Below are 27,836 nucleotides of genomic sequence, written 5' to 3' on the forward strand. Positions count from 1 at the left end.
GCAGTTCAGCGCAGGCGATTGCACTCAAAAAAGCGAGCGGGGGGGGGGGATGATTCGTCTCATTTTGTATTCGGGAATACCCATCGTTAAAGCGCTACAGGGACGCTTCTATTTCCTTCCACGAGGGAGGTGCAGACGTGCACGTGGTTATTACATGAGGAGTGGGACCCCGCCGCCGCTACTGCCGCTGTGTTTCAGATCTAATTGGATATATGCAAATCCCTGAAAGTTACAGTATGAAGCAAATTATGTGCGGCAGGTGAAAAAAAAACAAAAACCAATAAACACATCAGAACAGAGCTGATGAAATATTGTGAACAAAATGTCGGAGAATTTGGCAACTTGCATACACCATAGAGTGAAGAATGTTGGTCTTTGAGTCGCGATTTTACTAGTTTTAAAATAATACATTTCAGTTGCGCTGATCCTTTTAAATTGAGTCAAAAAAAAAAAAAATCTGAGAATAGAAGTGCCAATGAAAAAAAATCACATCTTTAAACTGTAATTTCAAATTGGTAACAAACTATTTAAAATGATTATCTGACTTTTTCTCCTCACTTTTTGGTGAATCCCTAAAAATACGCTCTGGAATGGCAGGCGCGGTTGACGATTAAAATTGAACTTTCCAGGACCACGGTGGAGGCGGCTCGCACTGGGAACGCTGCACAGCAAACATCCAAAACTATTGAACCTGAAACCGTTGTGACTTGAAACCAAAGCAAAATGTAATTTGGGCACTTTATCCACATGTGTCAAAACACTGGATGTAGAGTTTTCAAACAACCGGTGGTTTAGAGGCCAGTTTTCTATGTGAATATCGATATTACAAGTAAGCATTATATATTACATAGTCACCAAATCAGCAAAATCAGCAAAATCACAAACGTTTGCTGTACTGGAGCATCACATCGTATCATCCCCAATACACACACACACACACACACACACACACACACACACACACACACACATAAACACACACACACACACACACACACACACACACACACACACACACACACACACACACACACACACACAAACAAACATCGGCTCTTATCCCCAAAAGGCTTTGAAACTGATCCGTCACCTGTAATTAGAATTCCTTAAGGAGCAACAACAAAAAGACATCTGAGAGAGAGGACGAGAGAAAACAAATTAAAAAAAGACCAGGAGAGGTGTTGACGTTTTGTCGAAACACCAACAACAGGCACAATTTCTTATTTTATTTTATTTTTTTCCACAGCTTGCTGCCGGCTGTTGTGGGGTCGGCGTCCAGCTCCGAGCCAAAAGAGGCCGAACTGGGAGAGGCCTGGCTAGCGCGGGTGCACACATACACACTCACTCGCCCGCGCGCGCTCACACACACACACACACACACACACACACACACACACACACACAGACTTAGAGGGGGGAGCAGCACATGTCCAGCAGGGATGGGGATTGGAGGAAGCAGATGCCAGGGCACGTAGCTGCTGCTGGCGGAGGGAGGGGAGGGAGGGGAGGGTATGGTGGTGGTGTCAGCCCCAAACCTCCCTGGCACAAGGAACAGAACCCGGTGCACTAATTGACCACTTGAGACACAACGAGAGAGACTGGAGGAAGAAAAAAAAAACCCAAACTGAGAGAAAGTGAGGGGAGATGGGGAACTTCTAGGTGTTAGAGGGGTGGGGCTCCAAAAAGCTGGAGGGCAGGACGAGGCAGGACATGATATACTGTAATATTTGAGGTGAATGTGAGGGTGATATCCATCTATAATCTATAATTTGAGGAATCTCTGTTGGCCCGTCTGTCTGTCTGTCTGTCTGTCTGTCTGTCTGTCTGTCTGTCTGTCTGTCTGTCTGTCCGTCCTTCGATTATCCCGACAACCGTTCATCCGATCTCCTTCCCAGTTGGCAGGTGTATCGCCCGGGACCCAAGGGACGCGCGGTGACGAATTTGGTGCAATTTGGATGCGTGGCACATGTAATATTAATAAGCGATATTAATATTATAAACTATTACAAAAAAGGGAGCCAGCGAGCCAGTGGGGGGGGGGGCTTCAAAGCTCTTTGACTGACTCACAAACAGCGTCTTTCCTGGGCGTGTGGCTATAACTGGCAGTTTCAGCTTTTCCATTGTGGACCTCGGGACTGAATCATTGACTTTTTGTTAAACCGTGTCATTAAAATGTCTTAGAAAGTCTTCAATTTCAAACGGGCATGCGCTGGTCATATAAATAAACAAAAGCCGGAAAGAGCTCTTACCTCGTTGTGTTTTCGGACTCGCATTTTATATTTCGTCCTCTGCAACATCTGACGCCCGATTTTCAGTTGGACTAAAGTACGTGTGATGGCGATTGACAGGTACATTAAATACAGGTAGATATGATAAAATAGGATTAGATATAAGACAGCACCTTATTGGTCCTAAGGGGGGATCCAGGAAGTGCAGAATATAATGAATGTGTACACAATAGGTCACAACTATAAACACATATATATAATATATATATAATATAATATATTATTATATAAATATATAAAAAAAAAAATAAAAAAATCAAGTAATAGAAAAATATACAGGGCATAATATACCCTGTATATTATCTACAAATATACAGGGTATAATTTATAAAGGGATAAAAAATATTACTATATATATATATATTTTTTTTTTAAGTAATGTGCGGTAGTGCAGTAAAATCTGTGTGCAGGTGTCCAGTGCTACACCAGCACATGAACCAAAAATAACGCGGCGCTCGCGTCGGACAGCTGTGTCAAGCTAAACAAGGAGACATATGGCGGGAGAAGACAAGCACACTCTGCATTTTCCATCAGGCAGCTGTGGTTCTAATGAGGGGAGGCTCGCCCCCGCCCCGCCCCCGTGGGATCGATCATGCCCGGCATCACAGAAGACAAAACCATAACGGCAAATCATATACGATACCACTTCATCGCCGCTATTACGCTGTTAATCTCGGCGCTTTGATTTTCGAGAAAAGTGCTGCGCGTCGCAACTATTCTATAACTTCATAGACACGCGCGAGCGCACGCACGCACACACACACACATACGCACGCACGCGCGGATGATCTATTTTTAACAAGGCCTCTGTTGTTGCTGTTCATTTCAAAGCGCAGAAACAACGGCACATCAATGGAAAGGCTGCAGGGTAGGAGTGCAAGGGCCCTCGCTGGCAGACTCCGGAGGAGATTGGCAGAATAATGAGCCTCTGAGGGTGATTTGTAGTTTGGAGGAGAACAGCGTCGCTGTTTAGGAAGCTCACGGTTCCTACCCCCCGCGACCCCGTACGCCGGGCTGAAAACGCGCTCCTCCACCGGAACGTCGGGAGGACGCGCGCGGCCTGACGTATCGAAGGTGACTTACTTCTCCCTTCCGCCGAAATTAGAAAAAGGCTTTGACAGAAATAAATGACTCTTGTGAGAATTCCGTTCACAACTCCCGTTCTTCTCCCGTTGGGGTTGTTGGTGCAACTTCCGTTGCACCAACCAAACCGATCAAACCGCGAGCAGGAGAATCCGATGGCTCTATATAACGAGTCACTCATCGGGAACTGAACCTGAACCTCCCGTCACCGCGTGTAGTCATCACCTTCGGCGTGAATGTTGCTCAGACAAACACAGGGCGGCTGTTCCGCCGTGACCGAGGTAAATTATTATGAATTATTACAGCCGAGCCAATTTTGATCTTGCAGCGCAAGAGCTATTTTCCGTCGTTCTTTTTTTTTTTTTTTTTTTTTTGGAAGTGGTATTTGAAAGATTTTCGCCGCGCACCTGGCGGGCTCTCACGGCACAGCGGTTGAAAAACACTGGGAATAGACATCAACCGACGCCTGTGATGGTGTTTGGGAATCAAATGATCTTGTTTGCTGTGTTTCTGTGTGCGTGTGTGTGTGCGTGTGTGTAGGTGCGTGTGTGTGTGTGTGTGTGTGTGCGTGTGTGTGTGCGTGTTAATGTGTTTGTGTATGTCACATTAGCGGGACGATCTTATCACCGTGTTAATGCGCGCCCTGGGTAAAAGCCTCGGGCGGCGCTCCACCCGGCATAATTAATACAAAAAGCCGGCGGCAAAACCCGGTGTTCACGCAGAGAACAGGAGGGAACGGAAAACAGAAGTTTCGTTCGCAGCGAAAGAGTCGGAAGCCAGAGGAGCCGGAGCCGCGCGTGATATGCAGGGTTTGCAGTCCCAGAGTTGTTTCTCTAATCTACGGCGTCAAGTCTGGAGCTGCCAGAGACTCCCGGGTTAACAAAGCGAAGAGGTTAGAGATGTCCCGGGTGCTAAGGCTTCCCACGGAAACGACTCAAAGTGGAGACGTCTTACACCCTGTTACCCGATCACGGGGCGTGAGAAGCGGTGGATTCAAACGTCAAACGATAAAAGAAAGCGTTTCCGTGGGAAGAAAAAACAAAAACAAACGGCGGGCCTGCGAGGGAGCCGGAGAGGCTCTATCGATGCGGAGGGTGGAATCACCGCCGGCTTGGCGGCGTCGCCTAATCTATCCGGAGCGGCCCCGCCGGGAGCAATCAGCGGGGCGACGCGTGAGCGGTGAAAACCCGAGCCCCGGCTCGGCCATCCGCGCCGCGCCGGGGCTTCCGCGCGAGCGCGAAAAAGCCGGAGTCGGACTTATCAACCAGAGTTTGTGTCTGCTTGTCGGGGTCAGTGAGGTTTATTTCCTCCCTTTTATGCAGTCGCAAGTATAAAACGGCACCGCGTGCCCACAGTCAAGGTTTGATGACAGACGTAGGCCCGACGCCCGCAGAGATCCGGAGTGGGAAAAAACTGCCCAAAAAAACCCTGCAAAAAAAATAATAATAAGAAGAAACCAACTGAAGGCTAAAAAGGAAGGAAACATTCGACGGGGCCCCGGAAAGCGTGATATCCCCCGCTCTAGACGCGCGGCAGTCACCGCCGAGGCGAGACGCCGGAGACAAACGGGACGATGGGATGGGAAATGACAAGTCGCTCCATCCATCACCCCGAATTCACCCTTCACTTCCCCACTCCACCCCTGCTGGAGGAGGCGAGGACAGACCGTGAAAGCACCGGAAAAAGCCTCGGCAAGCTCGGCGGCTCTCGAGCGGGGCAACGTGGGGAATGGCACCAGAAGCTGAAGGCAGAGCGACTTAAAAGTGATGCTAATCAATGCCTCTGATCTTCATGCCTCATGTGGGCAAGGTGCCATGAGTGGGATTCTGCCCCAGATTTTACATGCAGAGGATTTAGAAACCGTAGCCAAGTAGACGTGGAATAACTTAAATCACCGGCGAACCGAAAATGCGTCTACATGTATTGAAATTGCCTCGACAAAAGAACTAGTGCTTGACAATGTGTCAGTGCCAAACATTCCTCAGATTTTTTGCCATTTTTTGGTCAACGGTGCTTGACTTTTCCATATTTTGTACTTCTGACAGACAACTCTTAGATTTATATCAAAGTTACCTTAATTTATTCACTATGTGGTGTATGCAGGGGAGGTGGAGGGAGTGCAGCAAATCAGGCGGCGGGGCAAGAGGGATCGGCTGCTTAAATAGCCCGCCCCAACACGGGCGTGGAAGCGTGTGGCGCGGTCGAGTTGTCTGACAGAGCTAGCTCCGCGAGCGATGCATCACTTGTTTCAATTCCAAAGCGCATGTTTGTCAACGAATTGAACAAATTTAAAAACGCAGCCAAATGAAGCGACTTTGACAAAAAGAAAATATGCGTTGCCGTGACTCTTAGGGGATCATTTTTAAGGTAGGATTCCAACCATATCGTTTGAATTTTCCAAAACCCACGACTGAGCCTCAACATCGAGGCGTAAGGATAAATAACGGGAAAATTGATAACTCACAGTCGTAAGTATTTGACAGCGACATTATTCCTTCTGAAGGATGATCACACGCTGTACGACCCAGACATACAGAGTCATTTTTTAGATTCCATGCCGCACCAGCCCTGGAGGCAAACCAGTAGAGGAGTGGCTCCAGCCTCCCTCAGCTGACAGCACCAGTAGAAGCTCCTCAGCTCAGCAGGCTGACACCAGCGCTCTCCTCCCCTCTCCGTCTCTTTCTTCCCTCTCCTCCTCCTCCCCCACCTCGTCTTCCTCTCTCTCTGCCTCCCTCAAGCTTTTGGGACGGGGGAGATGAAGTGAAATGCAAGTATTTTTCCATCATTTTCACCAAGAACTCTCCCTTTTTTTTTTTTTTTCCCGGCACCTTGACACTTTAGTACTGTACATACAGTACGTGACTTCATCCCGTTTCCAAAACCCAAAGATACTTTATTGACATAAACAAAATGGTTATTGCCTTCCGATCCTTTGCCCTTGCAAAAACAATCTATTTTCAAGCTTTTTCCAAGCATTACTGTGGCCATTTTCTCACATTTCAAGCGCTTTTAACCTTGAAAACGTGACATTAAACGTCGACCGTATCAGATTCCAGTGCTTCCCCTCGTCTCGCTCTCTCTCTATTTCTCCTCTCCTCCTTGTTTCACAGTGCACTGGGAGGACGCCGGGCAAAGTGACGGGTGTCCGTGTCAGCGCTCCTCCATCCGTCTAGCCACCCCTCCATTCATCCATCATTCACCTACCCATCCAGCCATCCATCCGTCAAACCACCCATCTATCCATCCACGCATCCAATATCCATCCACACTCCCACCATCCATCCATCTATCCACCCATCCATCCACCGACCCATCCAACCATCTGTCCATCCAGCCACCCATTCATCCATCCCACATCCACCCTTCCATCCGTCATCCACCCACCAATCCACCATCCATCCATTTATCCCTCCATCTATCCACCCATCCATTCATCCATCATTCACCAACCCATCGGACAGTCCATCCATCAAACCACCCATCCATCCACCATCCATCCATTTATCCCTCCCTCCATCCATCCCCCCATCATCCACCTACCCATCTGTCCATCCAACCACCCGTCCATCTATCCATCCATCCCACGTCCACCCCTCCATCCGCCATCCACCCGGCAATCCACCATCCATCCATCTATCCACCCATCCATTCATCCATCATTCACCAACCCATCCGACCGTCCATCCATCCAATCACCCATCCATCCATCCAGACATCCACCATGCATCCATTTATCCCTCCATCCATCCAGACATCCACCCTCCATCCATTTACCCCTCCATCCATCTTTCCACCATCCATCCATCCACCCATCACCCACCTAACCATCTGTCCATCCAGCCACCCATCCATCCATTCCACTACCATCTGCCATCCATCCATCCATCCACCCATCATCCACCTACCCATCTGACCATCCGTCCATCCAACTACCCGTCCATCCATTCAACAATCCCACATCCACCCTTCCATCCTCCATCCACCCATCAATCCACCATCCATCCATTTATCCCTCCATCCATCCATCTATCCACTCAACCATTCATCCATCATTCACCAACCCATCCGATCGTCCATCCATCAAACCAACCACCCATCCATCCATCCAGACATCCACCATCCATCCATCTATCCCTCCATCCATCCATCTATCTACCATCATCCATCCACCCATCATCCACCTACCCATCTGTCCATCCAACCACCCATCCATCTATCCATCCATCCCAAATCCATCCGCCATCCACCCATCAATCCACCATCCATCCATTTATCCCTCCATCCATCCATCTATCTACCATCCATCCATCCACCCATCATCCACCTACCCATCTGTCCATCCAACCACCCGTCCATCTATCCATCCACCCCACATCCACCCTTCCATCGCCATCCACCCATCAATCCACCATCCATCCATTTATCCCACTATCCATCATCTATGCACCCATCCATCCATCCACCCATCATCCACCTACCCATCCGACTATCTGGCCATCCAACCACCCGTCCATCCATTCATCCATCCCACGTCCACACTTCCATCCGCCATCCACCCATCGATCCACCATCCATCCTTTTATCCCTACATCCATCCATCTATCCACCCATCCATCCATCCATCATACACCTACCCATCCAACCATGCATCCATCCATCCAACCACCCATCCATCCACAATCCATCCATTTTTACATCCATCCATCCGTCGAACCATCCATCCATCCACCCATCAGTCTATTCTCAAAATCATATATTACCCATTAATCATTAAAGGACATATAGCATGGCACAACAGTTGAATAGTTTGTCTCTCAAATAAAATAATAATGATTCAGTTATATTGGAATAATTCCAAACTTTTTTAAATTTTTTATTCGCCATACAATTCAGTTTTCTGAAAACAAAGACTGCTGAACAAAGAAAAATATGTCAAGATATCAAATCAAAACTCTAAATTGCAACAGAAATTGCAAGAAATAGACAAATAGACGAGCAGAGATTAATATTTATGAAGTTTGTTTGAAGGGAGAGTAGAGGATCCATCATAACCCCCCTCTCTCTCTCTCTCTCTCACACAAACACACACACACACACAGACGCACGCACGCACGCACGCACACACACACACACACACACACACACACACACACATATATAGACAGACACACAAACACACACACACACACACACACACACACACACACACACACAGAAAGACAGCACTCGTCAGCTCAGCGTGAGCAGTTTGGGGTTCGGCCTCTTGCCAAACTATCCGAGCTAACATCGCCCACGTGACATTGAGATTGTTCTTATTGTTTCTACAGACGGTCCAATGATTTTACATAGAAATGTGGAGTTTCAAACCATTTGTTGTCAGTCTTTTACATCAATTCTGATCAGTGACTATGGCATGGTCACACGCGATGGAGTCCTGCACCAGGTCAAACGTCTGCGGGCGGGTAGTTTCGACAGGTTCGTGGGAGTAAAGAAGGAAAACGCTGATCAGTTCTGTTATGAAAACTCATAATACATTTGAAAGGTGAAGGATTCTTCTCTTTCTTCGTCCTTGGGCTGCTCCCGTTAGGGGTCGCCACAGCGGATCATCCGCCTCCAATACCTTCTGTTCTGCGTATCTTCCTCCCTTACACCGACCGCCTGCGTGTCCTCCCCTCACCACATCCATTAACCTTCTCTTTGGCCTTCCTCTTTTCCCCTTGCCTGCCAGCTCCATCCGCAGCATCCTTCTCCCAATGTTACCCTCATCTCCCTTAGACACGTGTCCAAACCATTTCAATCTGGCCTCTCTCACTTTTCCACCAAACTGTCCAACCTGAGCTGTCCCTCTAATGTACTCATTCTTAATCCTGTCCATCCTTGTCACTCCCAATGAAAATCTCAACCAATCTCATCCTCAACTCTGCCACCTCCAGTTCAGCCACCTGCCTTTTTGTCAGTGCCACATACCGTCCGCAGACCTTCCCCTTCACTCTTGCTGGAACCCTTCTGTCACAGATCACTCGGGACAGTCTTCTCCACCCACTCCACCCTGCCCGCACTCTCTTCTTCATCTCTCTCCCGCACTCTCTGCTGCTTTGGATTGTCGACCCCAAGTACTTGAACTCATCCGCCTTCTCCACCTCCAGGAGGAGGAGGATTATAGAGACCAAATTGATGAGAGTAAAAAGTCGTCGTGGGGGGAGTGTGGAACTATCTTAAAAAATCTGTTTAGTTTTATGCTAAACAGAAATAATAATAAATATAGCTGCAGGCAGCAATACACGGGGGCCAGTTTATACATTTTAGGTACGTGTTACAGTTTTTTGGTTTCTGTGAAATGCAGCAAAGTTTACTGAACTTACAAATGTCGTGGAGTTACGTCCATGTTTCTGCCGTTCCGATTAAATATTCCCCAACAACGACGTTTTAAGAATTTATGTGTTTTAGAATGTTGTGACTGATCTCGATTACTGGATTTTTGGACAATGGCTTCTTTATTGTCTTAGATTTTAGTCTATTTTTTGGCATCTGGAACAATAACTTTGCATAACAATAATAATAAATACATTTGATTTTATAATATTATAAATACAGTTGTAAATACTACTTTATGTATTTTTTTCTGTTAATAGTGTATAATTGGAAAATTCTGTTGAATAGATTACTTGTCTATATTGAAATGCAGACAACATTTATGGAACATAAAACACATTCATTTGGCATGAGAATTATCATGGAAGAACTTGTCAATATTCAACACTTTCTGTCTTTTCATTTAAATCTGCTATGTTTAGCCATAAACATAGCAGCCTGCTATGTTTAAACATGACGTTTCTGAAAAAAACGTATATTTTTTACTTTAAAACAAATCTTGTCATTGTTATAACTTACCTTGTTGTGTGTAAGTACATCAGTGTCAGTGACGGTAGGTGACGTTGTGCCTCATGTGCGTCAATGATGACGTATATACGTTACTGTAGGTTTACGGAGATTTATGATAGTAGTCAAACTTACGTCATTTTAGTTGTGACTTTTCCTGGAATTACATTTGCAATAACTTACTTTCCTGGAAACACAAAAACCGTTGGGGTGTTTCTGTGAGTTATTACCATTGCACAGCTTCTATTTTTCCGACGCCTCGCTGGATCTTGAACGCATCACTAAGTCGTACATTGGAATGGACTCGACTCAAAGTTTTTGTGGACTACTGTTTTTGGGGGGACGACGGAGATCAAATATCAATCCAACAGATCCACAGATATCTACCAGGTAAGAAAGGACATAAATATACAAGTAGACGTGTATCATGTCAAATCAAATCATGTGAAAAGGCAACTGCACGGTTTGAGGAACAAGCTGCACGAATACTTCCCCGTCCCAGACGTGCAGTGCAGCCGGATCGAAAACCCCTTCGCCAGCCACAGTGATGAGACCCTCGCAGGCCTGAGCGCGAAAGGGAAGAATCTAACAAACAAAGAGAAGGATCTTGTGGATCTCTCCTGCGACAGCGCATTGAAACTGGCTTTCTCACTGAAGTACCTGACACACTTTTGGCTTCTGAGTGCCCCGATCCGTCCAACAGAGCTGTGCGATTTCTGATGCCTTTCCCGACGACGTTTCTCTGTGAGACTGGCTTTTGGGCGCTCGTGGCCTTGAAGACGAAATACAGGAATAAACTGAATGTTGAGCCAGATCTCCACCTGAGACTGTCGTCCCTTAAGCCAGACATCAAGCATCTGGTGTCTGCCAGGCAACATCAGCCTTCTCATGAGGTGAGTTCATATTAATGTGCTCCTGTTATTGTTAGTTTTACATTACAAACGTTACGCAAAAGATCCATAGATATAAGGTTATTTTTAACCCATCTCTTTTTTTTTTTTTGTTTTGCCACTACTGCGCTGTATGTATGAGAATGCATATGATTGTTAAAATAAACGACGATGACGAAGGTGAAGAGGCCAAGGAGCAAGCTACAGCGCAACAGAGTCTACACCACACACTGGACACGGTCCCTAGGACATTCTGAATCAGAACCTGCACATTTATAGTAAATAATATGACGTCACAAAGCGTCTTACTGTAAATGTCATGTTGTTCATTTGGTCACCTGAAAACGTAAGTTGTTCTGGTCATATTTGGTCGGTTTTTCACTCATTTCTGCTGCGTATGCAGATCGATTTGGATGAAAGTTCCACCACCAGGTGTTTGCGACATACCAGTTCAAACAAGTGTTCGTAGTTTCTGCCATTCTTTTGTTTCAAATAGTATTATATTTCATTCTGAATTTCAGAATTGTCGCGGAACAACCCTGGACCACTAATAATAATAATAATAATAATAATAATAATAATAATAATAATAATAATAATAATAATAATAACAACAATAATAATAATAATAATAATAATACTATTATTAATTATTAATTTCAAAATACAAATGCCTATGAATGAGAGGTTAGGCTTTGGGTGTATGATTTCTTTCCTACAGGTCGAGTCACGGTACATCATTTGGTTTGAATACAAGTACGGTTCGGAATTTATGGTGCAGTTGCGGTCAAGGGGAAAAAAGCACAAATTCAGGACTCTACTTCAAATGCAATGTCAGATACAGCGTCCAGCTCGACACTGGCTTGAATAAGCACAGAGAGCGAGATCAACCAAGGTGTCGGAGAGAGAGAAGGTGCAGAGGACACAAATTAGAAGCAATTAGGAAGAATGGACAAAACACTGCGCTTGAGATATACAGAGAGAGAGAGAGAGAAAGAGAGAGAGAGAGAGAGAGAGCTAGACTGCGACATCTGCGACCCCTGTCCACAACGGACCCCCGGCAGGCGTCATTAAGCTGTTTTCATGACCTGTGTTAGGGAAGAGGAGAGTCAGACATGCAAAGTGAGATGCGAGCCCAGGGGGCGATCTGCAGGAAGACAGGACACTGCAAACTGCCAACTTAATAGTGAGTGTAGTGAGTGGGAGAGGGAGAGAGAGAGAGAGAGAGTGGTCGGGAGGGTGAGGGTGGGGGGGCAGTCAAAATGCTTCCCTTTTTTCTATTCATTAATATGGTGGAAAATGGATTCATGGGTGCTCGGCTTCTGTCATTTAATGGCCAATTTAAGAGTCTAGGGTGATTCAAAAAAGAGTGGAATATGTACACTGGTTGCCTTTTTTGACTGGGAGCAAAGTGGTGATACGGTCTGGCTCTGATAAATCCTATTTCAACTCCCCATTATATTTCTTATGGGCCGAACATTTTATTTCTTGATAAATGGAGACACACACACAGGTCTAATAGTCTACTGGTGAGCATTCATACAGTGTATGGAAAAAACATAAACCTGAGAAGGATTACTGCCGCTAGCTCTTACCTAGCTCTTACCCTTAACACACACACACACACACACACACACACACACGTGTGTGTGTGTGTGTGGACGAACACAATAGGATGGTTGCTTTCCAATGTGATCCGTGCAACAGCCCTAGTTATACACCAGCTACGGAATCATCACTTTTTAATGAGAATATCTGCAATGTTATGCATCAAGAGTGTAAAACATGGCATCAGCAAAACCGCACCTCTGTGCACTGGTGCCCCCCAGAGATTTTTTTTATAGGGGTAGTCAGATGGGACCACAGAAAATCTTGGGGTGGCACACCAAAACGTGGGGAGGGGGCGGGTGGTTATACATCTCATATCTGGCATGTCACGGCAACATCGTAGCACTTGCCGCTAACGGTTCACGAACAACGTTCATTTTAACACTTTTATTTCCACACGTATAATGCGGTTTTGAACTGCAGAGAAGAGCCAGGAAGGGAGTGGAAGCGGAGCTGGAGCCGGAGCCGGAGCCGGAGCCGGAACCGGAGCGTGTGCATGCAAGATGCACGGGGGAACCGCGCCCGAGCGGTCCCGCCCCCGTGCTGGTGCGACCCTCCCTGCCCGCTCGCAGCTGCTCAACATTCACTCGTCAAGTCGACTTTTGGGACGTGGATGGAATAGACAGTGGCGGAGAAACGAGCGAAGAGCGCTTCTGGAGAAGTCTTGGTGGCATCCGCGGCGACCAGGGATCAGCTTCCGCAGCCTCAGTCCCACCATCACTGTAGGAGTTGGAAATGGCAAGCTGGGCCTATGTCAGCGGATCAGCTGTCATCGTTGATTGACCAGCGTTTGTCCCGCCTCCTTGTGCTGATGAACTTTACCAGCTATCTATCAGATCTGGGGTGGCCACCGGGGTGGTCAATGAGATTTTTAGGCCACGCCCTAAAATTGCCATTGCCTGTGTGTTCATATCATAAAGACAATCCACAAAACGAACTTGAGGTCGCTCGCTTGTCTTGTCGTACTGAGATTTTCCAATGGAACTAGATTGGCTGGATTAAATCCATGCAAATCTTTTATTGATTTAATGATTTAATTTGGAAAGATAGCTATAGAGACTTCAATGAAGTGATTCCCGACCTGGGGTGCCGGACCCTCACAGGGGGTCGACAGAGATCAAAAGCTGGGGTCACGAGGCCTCGGACGATTTGAGGCCTTTGTTTCCTAATAGACAAATATTGGTGCAAAAATCAACAAAGAGTAGCTCCCTCTACCATGAAAATAGAGTTCGGACAAAAACGACCGTATCTGAGTCACTGTCTCAGCCGCGCCTGTCTCAGCCATCGTAGTGGCAGCTTCACAAAGTGCTCAAAACTATTCAAAACCGTCTATTTGCGGAGAATTAGCAAAGATTAACTAAAATGTTACCACTCTCCCTGGACATACATGTCTGTGTAATATAAGGCACAGATGATGACGGCTCATCAGCAGCAACCAATATAATAAAAACCTGAAGAAAAAAACTCAGCACGTCTGAACCAGGTGTGATTTAGGTTTGGGAAGCCGACCCTCCACAATACAGCACATTTTGCTTCCATCAGAAACAGACAGGTACGACGGGAACCCCTGCATAGTCATCTCAATCATTTCTGGCCATCTGGGTGATATGATGCCTCACCTTTTCCCTTCTCCTCCAAGTTGCTCACTCTCTCTCTCTCTCTCTCTCTCTCTCTCTCTCTCTCTCTCTCTCTCTCTCTCTCTCTCCACTGCCGGTGTGTTTACAAGTGCAACGTACCCAGGCGGGAGGGGGCGGGGCTTCATTCCATATCGACAAACGTAATTGGCTAGAGGTGAAAGGTCAGCTTTAGATCATCCAAATTGATCGGCTTTTCGTTGCCACTCACTTAACGGTTCTATAAATTACGTTGGGGGGGGAGGTCTGACCACCCTAATTAAGACTTGGACCAGAGGTAAAAACAACAGGTCGGGTGGGGGGTCGAAATATATAGTATATATCCTTAACCGTGATCATAAACATTACAATATTTCCCATATTCATGCCTGGAAGAATCCTGTTATACGGTTTCAGACACCCCTAAAGTGGACCGTACCATTATGGCTCCGCAGTGCCGCTGCAGTGGAGGGCGCAATCCACAGCTCAGATCAGAGCTGTGGGAATATACAATAAAAACAGAGTGTTTTTATTGTACATTAACAGTGTGTTTTTATTGTACATACAAAAGAAAAAACTTTACCCCCCAAAATGTCACTGTATAATTCATGCTCTGAATCATCAACTCTGCGTAAGACATTATCAGAGTTATCGATGGTATTTTATTTCGACACCGAGTAAAAGGTTGTCGCGGTAACCAACGTGATGGCCTCATCGTCCAGCGCTACCTCAGCATGCTGCGTGCAAGCGGGTGGAAGCAAATGATGGCGTCAAGCATTCAGAGATGAGCGCCATTTGGAAACGGCGTTCGAACGCGGCCACACAGAGGAGCGGGCGCAGTGCCCCCTCGTGCAAAACGACAGCCGACCTCCGTGCCCTCCGACCACGCAGCTCGCCGACGCGGTGGAGCCGACCCCACCCAAAGCCGCCGCCGGAGCCAGAGAAGTGAACCCGCTGTGCATAAACTTGAAGGCGGACGATTCGGGAAATAACGGGCCACCGCCGGCGTGCGGGGGCGTGGCGGTCACGCACCGCCAGCAAGACGAATCCACAGATGTTGTTGTTGTTCACGCGAGGGTAGGGGAACAGGTTCCGCCGAGAGAGGTTTCCCAGCTTCCCGGCGACCCGACCCGCGCGTCGGAACAGTAATCGGCGGCGGAGCCGGCGTGACCAGAAAACATTTTGTGGTGGATGGAAGAGTTCTGGGAAAGGCTTGAACAGTTGGAACCAAGCACCGGTTACACCAGAAATTCCCTGCGCGCGTTTCCGAAATAGCTGGTACCGGCGATAAAAACTAAAATTGGTTCGCGCTCTCCATAGCTGGCTCGCAACCTGCCTCACCTCTTTTTCCTTTTGTAAGAATGAATAGTCTGGCACCGTGGATTTGTGTAAAATGTGACGCTTTGACACAAGTGAAATGGAATCTCGCTGTAGTTTTGACTCTCCGACGGACTGACCCTTCAAAGGTCAACGCGTCTGACACCGCTTGGCTCTCGGTCGATTCACTTTTTTTTTACTGTTAAACCGGAACCCACTGATGCACCGATCCGACAAAGCCCCTGACGTCGACCATGGCATTGCATTGAAATGAATTGTGGCGTCGGCTCGCACAAGCTGTATCTCTGAGTGGCTATCTGGGGATGAGCTGGAGCAGTCGAACATAAAACAAATCCAAGCCGGGGGGTTTCAGACCGGGCTGAAAACAGTCCCGCTTTCAAAAAAAGAAGATTGCATTGCGGCAGAGTCATATTTCCAAAGGGCGATTCGCTTCGATTCCCAGGCGCTCGCCATGGGGACACTGACGGGCGTAAATACACCGAGGGAAACCGGTGAAAGCACGTCTCATTAAACAGCCGGAGCGGCGTAACGATTTTTTTTTTCCCTGAGAAAAACGAGGGGACGGCCGCCGGACGCTCGGTTTCCATCTTGAGCCGAAATGGAAAGCGTAGCGTTGCCAGGCAACGGGAGAGGAGGGCGCCGGCGGTGTTTTCCCTGGGAGTGTTTGCTGAAGAGAGGATTCACTGGGGGAAAGCCTCCACCGGCCCAGGCGCGGCGTGAGGGCCCATCGGCCGGGAAGTGGCTGCTCTGCTCTGGTCCAGCTGAAGACGAGGACGTGTGCACCCGGCCTTCAGCAGGGTGTTTTTTTTTACATTTTCTTACTAGATTTTTGTCTTTTTTTATTTTTTCCAATTTATCTCTGACTGTACTTCTCTTTGATTGTGTGTGTTTCCATCTGTTATAGTCATTATTAAACTCACTAGTGCATTATTGCCGTCGAAAAAAACTAAAAAAAACCCAGAAAAAACAGAGGTCAAATATATATATTTTTTTCCCCACTGGGTGTACCTTGTTGGTTGGTTTGTTTTGTATATTTATCAGCGTATGTATGCATTGTGGATTACTGCCCCCGTAATCCATTAATCCAGTCATCTAGCTATTCACTTTGCGGACATAAATCAGAATGGTTCAAATCCTGAATTATTTTTGGCTCCCAATTGAGTGACGAGGTAAAAAAAACGTCTCACGCATTATTTAACAAATTATTTTAACTAAGAAAATGGAAAATGTTCTCCTCAACCTTTGCCCACATTGCTCACACAAAAAAATTATGAATAATAAATAACAAGTCAACTGCAGCGTCTGTCTGGGAGAGAGAGACAGAGAGAGAGACAGAGAGAGACAGAGGGAGAGAGAGAGCATTCAATACTGCGTGACACCAATTAGCAGCATAACTAACAGCGAGGGCTTGAGAAGTGATCCCAGCGCTCCTCCATCACGCCGCTCCAAAGTGGCGTTTCTACAAAAGGTCGTCTCATGGAATCGGAGGGTCAGCTCCAGCAGCTCCCGCCCCCGCCCCCAAACCCCCGACACCCGGCCCCGCCCGCCGCTCGGTGATGAATGCGGCGCCTCAACAATGCGGTCGCATTACGCCGCCGGGCGATTCCGTTCCACTCGGCGCTTCACGCCGGTAGAAACACAATCACGGACGTGTCGTCTCGCCCGCTTCGAATGCGCCGTAATCTTCCTGCTCGGGACAGCGTGAAGCCGGACGGCGGCGAGGGTTGGAGGACGGGGGAAGAGGCGGGACCGGATCCCCCATTTACCGGGCTGGGCCACATGGAGCCGGGAAAAAAAAATCAATACGGTTCTTATCTTTTCGGAGGAAAACCCCTCGGTGCGTGTTTGACGTGAAGGCGGCGCGTGTCGAGGGGGCTGGTAGGTTTGCTGCACGTCGGTTTGTGTGTTTGTGAATGCGCTCAAGCTTCAAGATTCAAGATTCATGCATGTCATAGATATATGCAGTGAAATGTCATGACACCCGACGATTCCGCACAATAAGCTCTAAAAATCCCCCAAAAATACTAAAATGTGCATAACCCACTCGAGGCGCTTACGCAGGCGGACGCAAGGGGCAGCGCCACAATTGCGATTCTGTGTAGTACAATTATATAATCGTAATTATTGTCTGTTGTGTTGTAGCCGGTGATGAAGAAGGTCAGAAAAAGCTGCTAGGACGTAGTCGAGCCCCGCCTTCCAGGAACGGCTTGTCCGTGTGTGCGGTCAAAATTGGATCCAGAGGCGATTCACAGGGCGCGGCGGAGGCTTGTCCGAGCACCCGCCCCTCTGCCCGTCGATGTCCACCGCGCCCCCTTGTTTCTTTTCGGTCGTTTTTTTAGGCGTGAATGGGCATCGAGATTTTGTTGGAAACCGTTGCATTATGAATCGACTGAAAGATGGGTCCCCAAACCTACGGACACCTCTTTGATTCGGACAGTGGGTCCCAGGCGCTCGCCACGGGGACACTGCAGGCGTAAATACACCGAGGGAAACAGGTGAAAGCACGTCTCATTAAACTGGCGTGGGAGGGGGGAGGGGGCTGATGGCGTCTCTCTGGGAGTGTTTCTCCCAAAGACGCGGAGCATTTTCTTTGTGTTGTTTTTTTTTTATACAAATCCGACTAGAATTGGCAACCTTGGATAAGATTGAATAATATTCAGCTAACATATGAGTGCACGTCGCCCTTTATTAAGCTGTTAGGAAAAGGGAGAAGAGAAAGCCCAGATGACGAGCAGGTAGCAGATTTATTTTTAGGGCAAGATATGAATATTCATGAGGCACTCATTGGAGTCCAAATTAGTCATTTTTGGTTGAATTGGTGGAGGAAGCTCAGGTCACCAGTCAAAAAAAAAGAAATATATATATATATATAAACTGTAAATAATGCTGGAAATGGCTTTTTAAAATCTTGTTCCATGTGCCCTTTTTTATACTTTGAGTACCTGCATGGGCCTGCTGAAGACTCTCACATGAGGCCTATGGGACACAAACTCACAGACTCACATTCACAGTTTGCGAGGACAGAAATAATGCAATTCGCGCCCGCAGAAGGCCAAGCTGTTTGAAACGCCGTGGGTCTAAGATGCAAATCAATATTTCAGGGTCATAGAAGAAGTGCACACCTTTTTTTTAACCCGTTGCCTGAGAGGTGTTTTTCGGTGAGCGCGCGGCTTTTCTCCGAATGTCAAAGCTTCACACGTTCCTAGCAGAAGCCTCAAACGCAGGTAAAAGCGGGAAAATGAAGTACGGGCCCTGACCTCATCCAGCGGACCCGGCCGTGGCAGCGACTGCGAGCGCAGTTCAACCACCGATCTAAAAACTAAAAATCGAATACGATTCTACAGTATCCCAAGCACAAGTCTCTCCGCACTAGACGTCGCATAGGAACGACAAAAGCCACCGGTTTCATCTCTCGCGGCAGCGGCAAACTAATTTTGAGCAAGGCGAGCGGGGGAGTTTTGGGAGTTTGGGGAGACGCAGGGGGAGCAGCGAGCAAGTGAATCACCGAGCCCGAGCTGGGAGCCTGACGAGCGTTTTCCTCGAGGCGTCGCCTCCTGGTCGTCTCTCGCCAATTATTTTAGCGCGGGTGCGCCGACGTGACGTCACCACCGCCGTCATGAAGATCCGACCTCAGGATTCTCTGCCGTTCTCCATAATGTCAGTATTAGGGGGTGTACTGGCCTCACAAATCAGCTTCCTATACGTTTCCGATCATGTCGCTGGGGCTCGGTTAGCACGCGGTACATGGAACGACCCCCGCCGGGAGACGACCTGACCGGCGGAGCCAGAACAATAACATGCTGATTGAAATGTGACTCGCCATCGATTGCCAGGGACTAAAAAAAAAACCCTTTTAGAAAAGGAGCGCCGGGATCCCAGATTGCTCCTTGGCTGATAGCCACCAACGCAAACTCGTCCAGCAACCGATAAATTCAACTTTTCCCAAAGCCGTTGGGAAGAGGATCTACGACATCCCGTCCGGGCACCGACGTCAAATTTTTTACGGCGAAGGTTCCGAGAGGTCGACAACACGTAGGCCGGCCACTGCGGGCGTACACTTATTAAAACCCTCATCGTCTGACACTTGAGCATCGGGATCACCCACGTACCCCTGCAGCTCCTTGAGCGAGACGGAGATCTTGAGGTCATGTCCGAGCACGTAGAGGGCGGAGAAGATGTCGGCCCATTGCACCATCTCGCCCAATGGACCTCCCTTCAGCACCTTGGGACTGAACACGTCGCCGGACTCCTCCGTCAGGAAACCCACGTGGACCAGGATCTGATGGGGGAGAGAGAGGGTGGAAAAAGAAACACATTAGAAGAGTAAAAAACATTCATTGTATATAAGATCACAAAAGGAAATCGAATATATTGATCATCTATTAGTAAAAGGTTTCTCCCGTGCAGCATAAAATTACATTTACTCTAAAACCTGAGTAATGTGACTTTCAGGTGGAATCCCCCTTTAATAGAACATATAGGCTTTAGTTAAGATGCACAGCAGATTGCCAGCTCCTGTGGAGCACCTCCAGTTATCCAAACGATTTGATATCTTTTCGCCACACTTTTCGAAGCCACTTTAAATTCAGGTCGCCGTCAAGGTTCAGTCACGTCCCAGAAATTAGCAGGAACAGAATAAGAAAAATACTGCACCGTCACTGTATTGTTGCGGCAAAGCGACTCCCAGTGAAAGACAATCAAGTCTGAATATTGACCGGGTGAGGCTCTAATTGATATGCAGATTGCTGTGGGACCGATTTAATTGTCGATGGGAGAATTTCTGGGCTCTTAAATGTATAATGAAATTAAACTCTCAGCAGATGGAAGCCTTTAATTTTGCCTTGATTACTTTCAGACACTGTTCTAATAACTAAACTGTACAACATCCATAGCCTAATTAGCACTGTGTCTGTGTGCGTGCGTGCGTGTGTGTGCGTGCGTGCGTGCGTGCGTGCGTGCGTGCGTGCGTGCGTGCGTGCGTGTGTGTGTGTGTGTGTGCGTGTGTCTGCGCGTGTGTGTGTGCGCGTGCCCCTGAACACGGGAGCACCCGACAGAAGTGCGGCCCCGTTGTGTTAGACGCCTGAAATGACAGTCAGAGGGTGACGCGCCACACCGTGACAAAACATGAAAATCAATACCGAGAATTGTTTTGCACCCGGAGCGGCAGACACAGAGACTCGACCCCGGCTTTATCGCGGGCGAATCTTCTTCTGGTTCGGCGGCAATTTGTGAGCCGCCGATAACCACGGAACATTGTGTCGAAGCCGGGAGTTTGGAGCTCAGGAGGGGGCGGCCCCGTCTCAGCCCCCGCGGCACGCCGTCTCGGCAAAAAAAGGGCTGCGGAGGAACGGTGCGGCAGGAGGCAAACACAAAAATTGAGTTCGCACAGTCGCGGCGGAGACGGAGGTTCTGCGGCTCGAGGGGAATCAATTAAAGGCGACAGGAATAAGTATTGAAGTGCGGTTAATTCTCCAACTGGAATACTAATACTACTGCATCGGAGACGGCACGCTGGCATCCAGCTCGAACATGCTCGCTTTTAACGATGAGGCTCCTGCCTTTTCAGGCTGGAGGATCGTGTTGTTTGAGGAACAGCCACACGAGTCAAAAAGTATTCTGTAAAATGGAATACAATGGTTTCATGGGGGAAAAAAAGTCTTGAATTCCGTCCTGTTTCTACACACAAAATGATCGCGCTTTATGCGTAACTACACCTGTAAAGCTCGGAATTTTTGCGGGTGTGTGTGCGCGCTCTTTTTTTTGTGTTTATCACTTTATTTATTCACTGCAAATCAATTATTCTGACTTTCAGGATGATCTCACTCTTCATTTTCGAGGTGTCTGTGTTATGTACGGTTCCTTCCTGCCTTGCCTGCCCTTCGTATAATACGTATAATACCACTCCAAGTGACTGGATGTTAATTTAGACGGCATGACGCTCTCCTCGCCTTTTAAAGAAGCCAACATAACTCCGCCTACGCCTCCGCTTCACAGACTTCCATACGCCCGGTGTGCTGCGTCGCCCATCGCTGGGTCTATGGGTCTAGCAGCCCACGGCCGTTCCTCTCCGTGTCTGTTTTCCAGAATGGCATCCCGGTTCCTCCGCGGCGAGCACCGGGCCCAGAGGCTCCGGTTAATGGAGGGCAACCGCAACTGGCAAACACGGCGCTCGCTCTTCCTCCATTGGGAGAATGCACAAGCGCCGAAGCCTCTTTACGGAAGGATGATGTCTTGATCGTCAGAGTGAGGCTTTGATTCATCCAACGGCCTGTCCCCAAAGACAAGCTGATGAAAGCTAATGGAAGAGGTCTGCATATTTGGAAAGGTTTTCCTGGATGAAGAGACAGCCACCGTTAGATCCTTCCCAACAATAGGCAGAACAAATACCGGCCCCTGTCAACCGGCGCCTCTGGAACAAGCATTTCAAGTGTCGAGCTGCGGCACTTTTTGAGCTACAACTGGCCTCCGAAGACAAATGCAGCGGGTAGCAGAGGCGGGAAAATCCGGGTTCGGAAAGTGAAAATCCACTCGCCGACATTTCGAGTCAACCGTGTAGATTTGCTAATTGCCATCAACCCCGAGGTCCGGCAACTCAATGAAATTAGCTGGGTCAGCAAATTTTCCACCCTTTCGCTGAGCGGTAAAACTCCCCCGAAGCCACCGCTGCTGTGAATCCACACCTCCCTGAGTGTAGAAGAAACACTGGCATTGCAGAAAGTTCATAATAGGACTATTATTATTATTATTTCAGTTAGAGGAGGTACACGTGCATGCAAACAGACGAATACCCACACATGGGCAAATGCACGTGCAAACACACACACACACACACACACACACACAAGTACACGCACACGCACACACACATTCACACACGCACACACACACACACACACAACTCACCCAAACAAATACAAACAAATAGGTTCATTCATGGCAATTTATGGAATCACATGAAGGTCCTTGACCCAAAGTGTAGGCTAGGGGGGGGGAAGACCCTGAGGTCATTAGCATTTCATCAGAGGACTGTTCCAACCTGCAGCACACTTTATGGAAATGTCGCTGGAAATGTCACCGGTCAAAGAACACTATAGCCAATAAATACCAGACACGGTCTCTGGATGATGGTCGCTCGCTGTCATATCTATCATGTAAGAGTGGTTAAAAAAAAAAACTGTGCACAGCAATTTAATTCGTAGAGAGAAATGTACAGACAGATTGGACGAGTAACATTTAAAATTACACATATTGCCTCGTAATTTCTCATGTCAGGTCAAAAGTACTTTGTTACTGGTAAGACAAAAAATCGTAGTAGTAACAATAAGAAAAGGCACTAGTCACTATAATGAGAAAATAAAGTTCAAGTACTCGTATCACATTTTTATAAAGTCATAACATTTAAATAGATACTGGTGACATTGGGAATAGATACTAGTCAGAAGCTAATATTTGATATCTCATGGAGCTAACACGGAGCACATAGGATTTAATGACAAAGTTTTCCAAAATGTTACTAGTTACATTGCATTAGTGACTAGTAATAATATATATATATATATATATATATATATATATATATATATACACAGTGTATATATATAAATATGTATTTTTTTTTATTACATAACCTCTAGGTGGACAAACTTTGGGGCTTGACTGTCAGCCAACTGTATCAGAGCAAAGTAAAGTATTAATCGTCATCAGCGGCATCCTACTGTGCAGGTCTGTCTGTCTCCATGCAGAGTGCAGCCAGGAACCAATGAACACCGGCGAAGGTTTGGCTCAAGCCTTCCTGCAGGAAGAGGAAAGCTCAACACTTGAGGGGATTCGTTTTATATTTTACTTGCAAAGACCGGTGCAGGTACAGTGTGGCTGGGAACCCGCGATGGAAACTCATGCCAGGCAAGAGCGGCTGAGTGCAGACTGGGATGGATTCCAGCTCCCCTCAACTCGGGGCATAAATAGGAAATGAATGAATGCATGAATGAAAATGAGGGGGCTTCTATTTATCCATCTCCATCTCTCCGCCACAGAGGACGGGCACCAGAGCAAACTGTTTGGCAGAATGGAGATGATTAAACCAGAGCATTGAACGACAGTCACATCGACCACAATCACAAATTCACATTTTGACGGGAACAGAATGACAATAGCACTAAAAGAGAGGCTGATTGGAATGACAGCAGATTGAAATAACTTTGTGCATTATTAAATAAAGTTTGGTAGTTTATGGAGCCGTATTGGAGATGGTGGTGAGGAAAAAAAAAGGGAGACAGTAGAAGAAGAGTGCGAAAGTACTTCCGGATCATTGATCAGGTTGAGTGTGTCACAATTGAAGGCTCCATAGTACTTCCGGAGTACCATGGAGCCTTCAATTGAGTTTTACTTTCACCTTGGACTCAAATATAAAAAGATCACCACAGTGCTCGGTTACGGGAATGGTTATCACATGAGTGAACGACAGCTGAAGAGAATTCTTCATGCAAGAGGATGTTCTGGACGGAGATCATACATAACCTCGGTGAGTCTAGTTGATTTTATTTACGACCAGCTGCAGTGCTCAGTACGGGACAACTTCACGGCCATCGGTGGACATATGCCAAATTTTGAGCGAATGGCTTGCATGTACTAATGGAGGATATCAACTGACTCTGCAGGAGTTGGGTCCTACGGGTGTGTGGATCAGGAGAACAAGGCGTCTCTCGCGGGGCAACTATCATACTTCTTGAAAGGGCCCAATTTATCTGGCACATTGATTCCTCTGATAAACTTAAACCGCATGGTATTTGTATAAATAGGGCCACTGACGGGTATTCACAGAAAATCATCTGGCTTGATACCTACACAACCAGTAGTGATCAAAATTAGATGATTAGATGTTATTACATTGATGTAGTGCCGCGTTTGGGGGGCTGCCTGAGAGTCTTCAGGGCAGACCTGAAGGAACGGAAAATGGCCAGGTCAGAGACTTCCAGCGTTTCCTCCACACCAGTCGTTTGGATGAAACCCTTGACACCTACTTATAAGTCGCCAGCACCACCACTCAAAGGACTGAATACTGGTGGGGGTTTCTGCGCAAGGAATGTATGCACTGATTGCAGATCTGAAAGACAATGGGTTCTACGATGGAGGGTTCCTAGACAAAAGCCTGCTGCAGTTTTGCTTTATGGGACTCATTCAAGTGAGTTACTCTGAGGTGATAATGTGTATGTCAAGTTGTTGTGATGTAATGATAATGACAGTAATGACAGTATCATAATATGATACTCGTTTTATCTAGACTTTTGGTAAACTGTTTGGTGAACTGATTATTTGACAATATCTATCATAATATGATAATAGAAATTGATGATATTATGATATGAATATTATATTCATGTATTTCTTAGCTCTACACAAATTAACCTATTTAGGTTCATTTATATTACGACATAGTTTTTCCTCAATTAACTTGGAACATGTTTTCACAGGATGAACTGGGCCACACAGGACTTGTTTGGGATGACCATCAGGCCATCAGGGCAGCAGGCCATCAGGCTAGCAGGCCATCAGGCCATCCAAAAACGTCCCCGGTGGTTGCCCAGTATGACGTATGCATTCCCTGAACACTTATGACTTAGACTCCCTCAGTCCCATTGAACACGAAGCTCTTCAGTTGCACAACACGCAATGCACTTTTCGTCTGACTGTTCCATGCGTCCGAGATGTGTTTGTTATGTGATATCATATCATGGCTGAGAGTCATCTGAATCTTCCCAGGGACCCATATCAAGCCGTGAACTTGTAGATGTGCTTAAGAAATGTCATCATCGCTTCCATTTTAAGATCAATTTCACCATGTGGAAGGAGGAGATCGCACTTGCAGACTCGATTCCACATTTTACTGTGCTTCTTAAAACACATCTGTTTTATTGACGTTCTCTGTCTGAGGGTCTTTTGTGTAATTGTAGCCGTATTTAATCTTCTTACATACAGTTTTAGCCTGTATTTTATCTTCTTATATACAGTTTTATCCTTTATTGTATGTTATTTTTATGTGCTTGTTTTTGTAGTATAAAATTTACTGCCAGGCATTTTATTCCTAAGATTGTGCTATATAAATCACGAAAAGTAGATTAAAGACATAATCAAATTTTGCGGTGTTGTGTGCATGCATGCCTTTTACAAATGAGGCACCTGGACAGGATAAAAGAACACATATGACTCATAAAAAGAGTAAGTTGAGATGCAAAGGCCCATTCTGGTTTGAAATTGTATTTCTATCTTGGATTTCCATATTTGTAGCGAACAAAAGTTCCTCATTGTGTTATAGCAGGACATTCCTGGCTCATAGAGACCTGATGGCCTCATTTCCAGTCCTCACTTTTTATACACGGTACATGACTTTTAGGTCATTTGCAATATTTCTAAGAATAAGCAATAATAACAGGGGGCCCAATGCTTTAGCCAGTGGTTCATTGTGAACGACAAGATGGAATGTGGCTGCATCCCTGCAAGGAACTATTTATCTCTTCCACAAAATAATGGGAAAATAGTGCATTGGAGGGCAAAAGCTACCATCAATTCACGTGGCATTTTCCAAAATACCGGCTCCTCACTCTAGCAGTGCTCGCAAAGAGGAAAATGTTAAATATTTGTAAACAACTTGAAATGTGAGCTCAAAACCTCAAAATAGGTAAAACAGTCACAATATGAAAACTTTTTGAGCTGAACACAAACATGTTCACGTTTGTGCAAACCAATGTAAACAAAGAACCAAGCGTTTATTTTGCTGATGCATAACATTTTTAATTTAATAACATTGAAATGAAATAAGAGACCCCTCAATGGAGGACTCCAAGTGTAATGTGCAACGACTGTCTGAAGAGGCAAAACAAACGTAAATAAAATAACATTCAGGATTGTATAAAAATCCTACATATCCTTTGTACTCTGAAGTCTGAAGCTTTACAGAATAAATACCTCGGTTTACAATTTTCACCGTGTAATCCATGAAGTAATGCTGGCCAAAGTGACCATGGATTTCAACAATTATAACAGAACACTAACAACATTAAGAAGGTCAAGTTCACAGGATGTCCATCTCATAATAGCTGCTAGACAGGATGTTATCAAACTCAGTTTGAAACTCTGGATAAGAAGTATACGTGTAAAGCACATCAAGGGCTGCACCACATGTATGACCAACAGGCTGGCAGGCAGGTTACTTTGATTTTTGTCAACACATATCACAGAAGAGCCAGTCCATAACCACAGGAATTCTTTCAGCTTTGATTCGGTCAGAATTTTTCACATACCGTTTTAAGAGGCTGAAGGTAGTCTGCTCTCTCTGAGTGAGAATCTCCTGCGTTGTCTCGAGTAATTGTGACACATATTTCTGCCAGTGGCTTTTTTGGACTCACAGAGGGATGGAACACCTTCCTTGTCACATAGTTTCAGCCTGAGCATTTAATGTGGGTTTTTTCGCCAAACAATCTGTTATATATTTTGGCTGTTGAGGAATGGCTTTATGAGCCCTTGCTTGGACGGCAGCTTTCATGCCGCCTTTTCAAGGGAGTCCATGGGAACCCATCCAAGGGAAAATGTCGAATAAGTCCTCTTTGTCGCTTTCATCCAGTAGGCCCCGGAGAGCCTTACTGAGGACCATCGCTCAGCAGAAGCGACATAGCCGAGGAATGATGGCATCTTCACCTAATGAGTCAATGTATGCGGATGCAGGTACACATGGAAGCACTTGAGAGCCTCACTGGAAATAATCCATGATCAACCTTTTATCCAGATCCTTTCAAGTGCATTCCATTCAGACTCAGAAAAGTAGAATGCAGTGCAAACCTCCCTCGACGCTCGGGAACCATCTACAGCCTCCTCATTAAGGAACTTCATTTTCAGAGAAGTCATTATTGTGTCATCCATAAAAATATCCACAAGGTCACCTCTAACCTTCACCCTGTGAATGTACGCATGACGCACATATTTTGGCTTTGCAGTTGATGTTGAGTGTGAGGTTATGTCTTCTGGCGAGGAACGCATTTCGCCATCCTGCTGGGGGAAAAAAATGTATAAAAGAGAATCCATTAAGCCCTGTTAGTCCTCTCAACACGAGTGATGATCGAGCACTGGCGGTATCTCAAAGCAGA

The 27,836-nt window shown here is 46.5% G+C and overlaps 1 protein-coding gene across 1 annotated transcript in view; it reads right to left on the reverse strand.

The window, feature by feature from the left end:
* Positions 1-27,836, reverse strand: part of mgat5b (alpha-1,6-mannosylglycoprotein 6-beta-N-acetylglucosaminyltransferase B) — a gene marked incomplete at both ends in the record, with an annotated part of 114,918 nt that overhangs the window by 35,861 nt on the left and 51,221 nt on the right. The window contains one exon of the mRNA XM_080009702.1: positions 19,809-19,978. Within this exon, the coding sequence (XP_079865828.1) occupies positions 19,809-19,978 (170 nt within the window). The remainder of the gene's footprint in view (positions 1-19,808; positions 19,979-27,836) is intronic.

This window comes from Zeus faber (genome assembly GCF_960531495.2).
Source record: "Zeus faber genome assembly, chromosome: 11".
In the NCBI taxonomy this organism is placed as follows: domain Eukaryota; kingdom Metazoa; phylum Chordata; class Actinopteri; order Zeiformes; family Zeidae; genus Zeus; species Zeus faber.